Source organism: Pteropus vampyrus, unplaced genomic scaffold (assembly GCF_000151845.1).
Source record: "Pteropus vampyrus isolate Shadow unplaced genomic scaffold, Pvam_2.0 Scaffold10, whole genome shotgun sequence".
NCBI lineage: Eukaryota > Metazoa > Chordata > Mammalia > Chiroptera > Pteropodidae > Pteropus > Pteropus vampyrus.
In genome coordinates, this window is record NW_011888791.1 from 7,755,123 (window position 1) to 7,765,468 (window position 10,346).

The window sequence follows — 10,346 nt, forward strand, 5'->3', positions numbered from 1 at the left end:
AAAGTTCATTAGTAAGAATCTGGGAGACTTGCCCATACAGGAAAGAGGTAGAAAAATATGGTTTTTTTTATTAGCATTTTCAAGGTTGTCAAGATTTTAACAATTATCTAAATCCTCACAACAACCCTGTGAGGTAGGTAAGTAATTGTTTCGTGACAAACTAGTATTATTCCCAATAAAGTGCAATCCCTAAAAAAAAAAAAAAAACCTGCATTAGGAATAATCTTGTTAATGATACCATTTATATATATGCTAGTATTTGTGTTTTTGTATAGTTTGATTCATGCAGTAAGGTGTCCCCAGAAGTATACTGTAAATCAAATCCTGTTTAAATACATGTGAGCAACTATTTAAGCAAACCCTGGGGTGATTTTGTAAAATAAATCAATATTTTTAAATCTTATGTAAAACAGGAATTTTCATACTACTTGCTCAAAGTGAGACATTCTCAGCAACGTTTCACTCACATTTATCCATTCTTCAGTAAGTTATCTCAACATGGCACCAAGCTATTTTAAGACTTAATTTATTGAATTAAACCTTAGCAATTTGGTATATGGCAGTGAACTGTGTTGTCATGTAGAAATCTCCAAATATATTGCGCTCAATCTCAACCTAAAACCTAAGGTGAACTGTTTATTGAAATGTAAACACTTAAAAAATGGTGATAAATTTTAAAAAGTATTTTTCCTTGAGAATAGTATCTAATTTTTTCCTTTAAATTACAAAAGGAAGAGAGATCTTAGGGTCTTTGAAAAGGAACATAATATTCTGATAACTATAACATTCTAGTGATTTCTATTGCAAATCAAAGCCTTATGCTACTAATTTACTACTTACAAAGGAACCAGCAGATGTTACTCCAAAAATTTAAGGTTTGTTTTTCTGTGTCAATATGACTTACTAGGAAAAGAAATATTCCTAGGCACCCATTTTCTCTTAAGTATATATTTAAAGTACATTTCTATTGTTAATCCAACATTAATAAACATCTAGTTGCCTAATTTTTTACAGTTGTCTTATCAGCAAAATAAATTTTTATAGGAGAATTTCCATTACATTTAATTATGAGATAAATGTTTAGATCAGTTATGTAACTTATTTAACAATAACTTTAATTAAGCTTAGGAACTTAGTTAACGTAAAATCTGCTGGTAGTTTTTAATACTTTAATAAGTGGTTAAAGGAATTTGCCATTAGGAAGAAATAATTCAAGCCAAGAAAAATATTCTCACCAAAAAATGTTTAAAATTGCTTCAGGGGAATTAGGCAAAACAACAAGTAAAACAGACTAAGCCATCTATAAACTTGTACATTCAAATATATACTAGATTCAACAGTGCACTTTGAATTATAGTGAGGTAGGGCAAAGAAATATAGTCAGATACATTTTGAACTGTTAAATTTCTATAAATGAAACACTGACTTGTATCAGGTTTTATTTGGTTATCCAAAAAAAAAAAAAAATTGAGAATTCAACTAACTATTTTCTTGTATTCAAGGACAGAATTGTAAAAAATCTTTGAGGTACATATAAATAAAAAATATAAAAGCTACAAGATATATTTTATTTCAACATAAAATATGCTTGTATAAAAATAACCCAGGATACAGAAAAAGAAATACAAACATTTTTGCATAGTTCTCTATATAAAATATTTACCTGGGCTAAACATGGGAAAATATACCTCTGAAACTAGTATAGTTGAACTATTTCCTTGGATACCAAGTATATACAAAATAAAAGCCCTTTATCTTGGGGAGCATGGGCAGGAGGGAAAACAATTTAATTTAGCATCAGTCTATATTTATTTCTCTGTTGCTCGAATATAAACCAATGATGACAAGAGGAGAAACTCTGGGGGTTTATTTAACAAAATTAAATTCACATTTCTGAGGCCATCATAGTGCATCCAATGTCCGTGAATCTGGAAAGCTGCAGAATAGTGATGTTCCTCTTTGTTAAATAACGTGGCACCTTCCAACAAATACCTGTAAAGTTAATGACAAAGTGTAGCAGAAAGTTAAAATACTTTGTGTTCTTAAGATAAACATTCCATAAATTCTTAACTAAGGAATAAAAATTGATGACTGTTTGTATCCTATTCCTTAAAAGACATTCTGTAAATTCTTAACTAAGGAATAAAAATTGATGATTGTTTGTATCCTATTCCTTAAAAGAGAGATCCATCTTTAAAATTCATGTAGTATAATTGGTAATTTGGAGTAAAATGTTTAAGAATTTTTTAAATTGACAAAATTTAAGAATTTTAACAAAATACATCTTAACTTATAATCTGTATGTTTCTATTAAATAAGAGAAAACACAAACACAAATAAAGCCTTTAAAGGCAAAAAGTTAAAAGAACCCTGAATGTTCTAATTTGTATGCAGATATTTTTACCTACAATGATGACAGTAGCATTTTATTTTTAAATTATGACTTCATACTATACACTACTTGGACTTGAAATAGCCACTTTACATGTGCCATCTCATTAATTCCTCACAATAATGGCATAGATACTGTCATCTCTGTTTTATAGATAAGAAAACTAACATGTAAACTGGTTAAGTTACTGACCTAAGATCATATAGTTTGTAAAAGGTGGGGCTGGGTTTGAACCCAATTTTGTTTATTCCACAGTCCAAACACCTAACCGCTATGTGCACTACCAGTGGACTGACGCCCTGTAGGAGATTCTGATCTTAGTCAGAATACATAAATTTAGAGATAGATATGATCTTTTCAACAGTATTTGCTTAAGGGCTGGTCAAAATCAGAATAGCAGAAAAATATAAATTTATTTTTTACTAGTTTTATAAAACAAACAAACCAAAAAAACACCTACTTGTGATCAGATAAATCCAAGTAATAGGGTACATATGCCAGATCTTCAGATTTCCAGTGCTGCATATTTAAGACAACAAAAGGGGGTGCCCCGTGGCAGAAAACTCGTTGGGAAAATTCTCTTAAGCCACCACACCTAAAATTGAAAATAGGCATGAACTTTCTTAAACTTGGAACAAAGCTCCCTTTGATCACTTCTGGGTTGTCTTTATTACTTCATTTCATAAGAAGCATAATTATCTATTTTAGGTATGGGTAATGGTGTGGCTATATTAATACTTTATATGTCAATTCTCAAAAGTTTACAAGCTGTGAGAGCCTATGTACAAGAAATACTTTTAAAACCCCAGGAAAAACTATTTTATCTAAGTTTATAAAAGTGTGAAGTCTTTCAAACTGATATTTATTTGAAGATACATTTTTCTTTCTCTAAGATGGTTTCAAAGGGAAGTAATGGCAGAGAGGAGAATAATAATGATTCTTATAGACTTCTTTAGATTGGTTAAAATTTCCTAATTGCCTCCTTTTGCCATTAGGATGAAGCAAATTCTATTTATTTAGTGATATCAGGTATTAAGCATATGGGTCAGAATACAACAAATACAATTATACAGTAAAATCTTGATTAACCGGAATGTTCAGGGTACAGTATTTTGGTTAACAAACATTACTGACTAAACTAAGTTAACCAGAAAATCATTTTGTTTCAGCATTTGTTGCTAAAATACATTAGTTCACTTTCTGAAGTACAATTAACTGAACATATTTTATTCCTTCCTTCTTTTGTGATTAAATTAGCTGTAAGATTATCCTTCTTAATATTCTCATTGCACAATACTATATATATAGAAATTAAGAGATTGTGATGAATATATTCTTTCTGCCCTTTTGGGTTTCTTTTCTTTTTTACTATGTTAAATTTTTTTGGTTGTAAGTTACCTCTTTCTCCTAAATGGTGCTGAAAAAATCCAGTTAAATGAGGGTCCCGATTAGCTGGATTCCGGTTAACCAAGGTTTTATTGTACCTACTCAGCAGTGGGGGGAAAAAAATAAAAGGCATTTGCTTTGTTTTCATCAATTAACTATAGTATTATATTCTATCTGATAATGACAACACAGCATAAGATAGCACAGGAAACTAGAAGGTATTAAGATTCCAAAAACGATGGCTTCCTATACTTCCTAAATATGAACTGATATTTCATAAAGACTTAAACAACTTACCAGTTCGGGCTTCTTTAGAAACACAGTAATATTTTCATCTTAAATGTCTATCATATACTCACCCATGTTCTTCACACAGCTCAATCCTGGAACAGAATAACTCATCCACAGCCAGTCGTATTAAGTTTCCATGTGGAATTTCTTGGGGAGGACTATAACAATTGCAAAATACATCTAAGAACTGCATCAACATTTTACAGGTAAAATACATTATCAGGATAACAAATTTACAGGTCAATTCATTACTAGAAAATAAAAATATAACCTGTGATTCATTTTTGCATATAGGACCCACAATCAGGACAGCAGCCAATTAGCTACCAGACTAAATGTAAATCGCAGCCATTGTTGGCCTCAGCTACCTGATTTGTTAAAAAAGTTTTTCAGAGGTTGTTTTAAATATAGGATTAAAAAAATAGGCAAAAGCTTTAAAAAGTTATGTAAATATGATAAAAATATTTTATTAAAAGTATAAAATATTAGTATTAATATAGGATTATAAATATTTCATTATTTACTATCAAACAAAACATATACAAATTAAAATACTAGTAAAAAAAGACAAATTTCTGAAACATTTTTTAGTCCATTATGATTTAGAGTAGCAGAAATTTTTTCCCTGATGGAGATTTCAAAATTGACATCCTCATATCAGCAATACAGGAAAACAGACAAAGTGTATTTCAGAAAAAGAGACATTAATTGCTAGACTCTAAAAAGAATAAAATATCTTCAGCTTTCCATAAGTAGCATGATATTATAATATTAAACTAAATATGCTATAAAGAAATGTGAATTTAATAACTTAGGGCATATGATTGTACATTCCCAAAGGGAAACAATCTATTAGGCTGTTTTTGTGGACCACAGGGCCAAATACACTTTCTGACAACAATGTGTTTGTTGAGATTGTTTTTCTGGCCTGTTTTGTTTCCACTAGCAATTATTCCTTTTCTAGCTCATGTCCCGTGGGGGATTTGTTTCCCAACACTCCACTAGGGCTTGACAGTTTGGCCTTCCTCCCTGTCATTTAGCAGCTTGGAGGGAGGTCTGCCTCATTTCTGAAAGCCAAAAATACTTAGCAGGCTACAGCCCCTTTCCTATCAGGAAAATTGCTCTGCATATCCACAAGCTCCCCAGGTGTTAAGATCCCAAAATTTGGGGTTTCTGTCTATAATTATGGCCTGGCCATAATATGAAGGAGTACTTTCAAACTTCTTATTCATGTAGAACTAACCCACTCAACAGAGATCCATTTAAGGGGTAAAACATTATATAGGAAACATACATTGGACGCAGTACTAAGTGTTCTTTAGAAGGTTAAATTTGTGACACAGGAATTCATTATTTACATAGCCACATAACTAAATTCAACTCAAGAACAAAGTATTTTGCACAATGAATAATTCATTATTTTGCAAGTAAAAGTTATCAGTTGGTTTTGTAATTTTTAAAAAATTTTTTCAATTACAGTTGATATTCAATATTATATTAGTTTCAGGTGTACATACAGCATAGTGGTTAGACTGAAGTAAATTCTAAGATGTTTGGAAGTTTTCGTCATGGGACCTACTAAGTTTTGCATTTGTGTGGTTGCTTTTCGTATAAGTAATTACACAAGGTCTATACTTTAAGAAGTACTTTGATTATATATATACACATATTCATAGCACTTTGTTTAAAAAATTATTTCTGCTAAAAGTGACAAAACAGACTTTAGAGCAACTTACTTTATATTAATTGTGCGCTGCTGATCTTCCTGCACTCGAGTTGGGCATCGCCAGTTGGAACAGTAACTCTCTTGTATGGTAGACATGAGATTATCGAGATTTTTTGTAAAATTATCATGCTCATTCCCAAACAAATCAATTATTAATGAAGCTTTATGAACTTCAGATTTGTACTGCTGTTTTTCCATCTTGTCCCAAATCCAAAGTAGCTTCACAGTTGTAAAACTGTAGGTGTCCATTAAATAAAGAAAACAGTCTACAAACTCTCTACCCAGATGAAGAGAGAGTTCTCTAGGAAAATTTTCATTTTCATTAAGAATGACGTATAATAACATTAAGAATCCATCTATGGTGCAGGTATTTTTCAGTCTTATTTCAACATAGAGTGGTGTACAGGACACTGCTTTGCGGCCAGCTTTGATAGTAAAAACACCTCCCCAAGGAAGAACAGGCCTCCAAAATGAGCGATCTTGGTTATAGTTATTTTTAATTGATGCTTTGATCTCTTCAAACAGTGTCTTCATCCTGCATATTAAAATTTAAAAATAAAATATGTAGATTTGTGACTTCACATGTTAAATGCATGGTATGTTTCTAAATGTATCTAAAGATTTAAATTTGGTTAGATAGCCTCCCAATGTAACAAAAAAATTTAAAACAATTTAAGCTACTAGCCATTTTGGGGGCAATATGCATGGTCTAGAAAGACCACTTAAGAAGCTGCAATCTGGGGGAAGTAGAAGGGATAAAAAGGGGTCAAATATGTGGTGACAGAAAGAAATCTAACTATGGGAGGTGAACACAGTGTAAATATATATATGCCCTTCTGTTAAAATGTACAGCTGAAACTTATTGGATTTCGTTAACCAATGTAACCATAAAAAATTAATTTTTTAAAAAAGAAAAAGCTGCAATCTTTCTTTTGAGGTACAGAATGGCCATTTGATAGGCCTTTATATTAATTATACTGCAGGTTTTATCTGTGATACAGGAAAATTCTGTAATCATAAATGAAAGTAAAGCTAATTAAAAATACAATCTAAATATAGTTGGGTATATTCCTAAAGTAAACCTCTTCCACCCTCCAAAATACAAGCTGTCCTTCAGTTTGTTAACAAGTGTGGTTTCACTTATGAAACCGATATACTGTAATGGAAACCTTGTTTGGGCTACAGAATAATGACCAATTAACTTTGAAAGACAACATATGACGAGTTATCATGAGAACTAAATAGTAGTACAGCTTATACAAAATCATTTCTATGACCTTTGAGATTTTTACTTGTAATTAGGACCATACTAAATACTCTATAATTTGAACTATAGAGACCATGCTGTGAAGCTCTCATCCAGAACTTGGTAAGTATCTTGATTCTCTTCTCTGCATGTTTTGGGAATGAACTGAGGCATCCTCCCTATGAAACAGGCATCTATCCTTCGCCCACCCTTGAGAACATCTAAGTATTTGGTTTCTAAAGTCAATGACAGTATTCTAATAAACATGTTTATGTCATATGTATGTTATATAAAGCAAAAATCTAAAAAATTAAAGAATGATGTCCTAATGAAATTGAATTAAAAAATTGCTTTACTTGGGACAAAAAAAATGTCTAAACTAAAAACATAAGGTTTTCCAATATATTACTTTTATGGAAAAGCATATTTTTATGAAAAAAAGGGAAGCATCTGAGGAATAGGAAAAGTGAGTGACTGAGGTCAGTGTCTTATTTTGACCATCTTTTTAAGTGCCACACTCTCCCAAGCACAACATGAATCCAACAACACTCAATACTGAAGACCTGTTTTGTGAGAAATTTAGTTCAAAGCGATTTAAGCAATATTAGCAGACTAAAAATTCAGTTCTACGATATATTAAACATACACTATTTTCAGCTTGAAGAAAGTTACTGTGCACTCTAAAATATTTAACACTATATTTAGTTTTAAGTGTAGATGTTTATATACAGTTGGTAACAGGTTGGCTTAGTCAACCAATCAGGAATAAGAAGGCGTGGCAAATATGGAACCTAAGAAAACACAAACTCAGTTTCTTCTTAAGAACTGACATTTCCTGAGATTTTAAAAAACATAAGGCATTCAAATACTTTAAAAATGGTAATAACTTTCTTCATGGCTTGATTTATTTCTGTTGAATTTGAAAGAACTTTATAGTAAGGTCATACGATCAAGAGCTTGAGTTCTTTGTTTTTAAAGTCATTCACAGAAGTCTAATAAAAATGTATATGTCATATTTATGTTATATAAAGCAAAAATTTTTTTTAAAGAATGACGCCCTAATGAAACTAGTTTAAAAACTGCTTCACTTCACTTGGGACAAAAAATGTCTAAACTAAAACCATCATTATAGTTTTCCAATATGTTACTTTTATGGAAAAGTACGTTTTTGTGAAGAAGGGAAGCATCTGAGGAATAGGAAAAGAGAGTGACTGAGGTCAGTGTCAGTATCGGATTCCTAAATATTGCATTGGGAAGGAATTGAAAATCTCCGTAGTGTTTTCTTACGAATTATCTTTTGGACATGACCAAATAAAGAGTAATTATAGTTCCAGAAAGCAATAGTTATACTCTAAGAGAATTAAACAATTATATGTATAATGTAGTTACATATATATGTGTGTATGTAACAAAACTTCAGTCTTTTTTTCTGAGAAAAAAAAAAAATTGGGGATGGAGAGGATTGGAAGAACTAGAGAGCACTTAATCTAGCTTCAGCATTAACGTGGTGATTTGTCCCAAAATCAATTACAATAAAAATGACCAAGAAAGATGGAGAAATGCCTGCAAAGAGAGTTTCTTAAAATTGTCTTAAGTTTTCCTCACACCTTCGAATATTGTTCGTTAGGCACTGTATCAGAAGACCTGGAAGAGTTATCCTACTCTATTTTCCTGCCTCAACAGGCCCTCCAGTTTGAATAAACCTGCAAAATTCCCCTGACTTATTTCCTTGGCAAAACACTTTTTTTTTTGCGATCATTTCCAAGCGTGTCAATTTGTACTCTACGCCAGTCACAAGGACCAGACCAAAGCACTGAATGCCGGGCGCCCTAAAACCTCGGCAGTCCTAAAGGTCCCCTCTTGAATCCTGCTCTAAAATAACCTGAGAAAACGCCACGCGCTCCCCCACTAAGGAGCACGGGGCTTCCGGGCCAGGACGTGCTGAGCGCGCGGTGGGCACCCCCTTAGCCCCCGGCGCTCCGGGCACGCCCACCCTGCCCCCGGACCGCCGCACCCGGGAAGGCCTGGCACCAAGGGCTGGCCCCGCACTGCGGGCGGGTCCCCGAGGTGAGACAGCGGGGCGCCCCTGTCCGTGTCCGGGCAACAGCCCCGCAGGGCGCCTGGGACTGCGGGCAATGCGCTGGAGGTGCCCGGCCGCAGAGAGCGTTCTCACACCCGACAGTCTCCGTCTACCAGGAAGCCGACTCCTCGTACCTCCCCGGGGACCGAAAACCGCTGGTGCCGCCGCACCCGTCGTCGCCGCCGCTTGCTCATGGAGAGCCCGTACTGCCGCCGCCGCCGCCGCCGCATCTACTAGCACCGCCGGCTGTCTCGGCCTCCCCTGGCGTGAGTGCTGGGCTCTGGCACGGCCTCCATCGCACCCGCCGCGGCGGGAGCCACAGCAGCTCCGGCGCCCAGGCCCGATCCGACCGGACCCACGGAGCCAGGACCGCGGGACGCGTAGCTTCTTATTACGGAGGAAGATTCGGCCTGACCTCCGCCCCCCTCCCCCCGCCAGCCCCCAGTTCCTAGCCTCCTTGACGGCGCTGCTGCGCAAGCGCGAAGACGCCCTGGCCAAACGTGCGTGTGGAGGGTGTGTGTATAGCATTCAGCTTCGCCCAATGGGAATCAGGATCAGGTGCGGGGGACAGGACCTCGCAGAGAGGGGCGGGGTTCCACTGTTAGAGGATGGGTGGAGCAACCGGAAGTGGGCCGGGTTTGCACGGAGGCGGGGTTTTACTGGGAAACCCGCTTGGCTTTCTGAGATTTGTACAATTTTTTATCTTACTTGCTTTTAGTTTGCCTATAGGTCTTGTCCTCTCAAATCCTAACTCAGAAGAGGAAAGTTTTGTTTTTTCAATAAGTTATAATTATTCAAGCTTTTGATTTAAGTATATACTTAGGAAAAAATTGAATTAGTATGTTAAATGCTATCTTTATTACTGAAGGTAATGATTGGCCAAAATGCTATAATTTATAATGGAAGTTAGTACTATTTAAAGAAATTAGATAGCTTTTGCCCATTGTAGAGATGAAAACTTTTTGTTTTGTAGATGGTAAGGCACCACACATTAAATGACAGCTGGAAATTTAAGATAGAGTTGTTAAATGCTAGAGTCTGTGGACTCAACCATTATTCCTGTTCAGTAGGCCCTAGTTCTTGTGTCCTCCATTAAAGAGTCAAAGCCCACATGTCTCTACTCCTAAAGAGCACAGGCCACCTTTGAAAACTACCTCCATCCACAATTAGAAATAGAGTACTGTTGAGACTTTCCCCCATCTAAACCTTAGACAAATAGTGATTG

The 10,346-nt window shown here is 35.0% G+C and overlaps 1 protein-coding gene across 2 annotated transcripts; it reads right to left on the bottom strand.

Moving 5' to 3' along the window:
- Positions 1 to 35: 35 nt before the first annotated feature.
- On the bottom strand, positions 36 to 9,562 carry CUNH14orf28 (chromosome unknown C14orf28 homolog). 2 transcript variants are annotated; one of them, XM_023522141.1, is made up of 6 exons: positions 9,256 to 9,562; positions 5,806 to 6,330; positions 4,138 to 4,227; positions 2,853 to 2,987; positions 1,890 to 1,992; positions 36 to 189 (listed from the first exon to the last, which is right to left on the bottom strand). In XM_023522141.1, exons 2-6 carry the CDS (start codon positions 6,327 to 6,329, stop codon positions 97 to 99), a joined length of 945 nt encoding a protein of 314 aa, XP_023377909.1. In that variant the 5' UTR covers position 6,330; positions 9,256 to 9,562; the 3' UTR covers positions 36 to 96. The 2 variants fall into 2 exon arrangements, with proteins under 2 accessions (XP_023377909.1, XP_011374546.1); XM_011376244.2 differs by lacking the exon at positions 36 to 189 and having other exon boundaries at positions 511 to 1,992; positions 9,256 to 9,561.
- Positions 9,563 to 10,346: the final 784 nt, after the last annotated feature.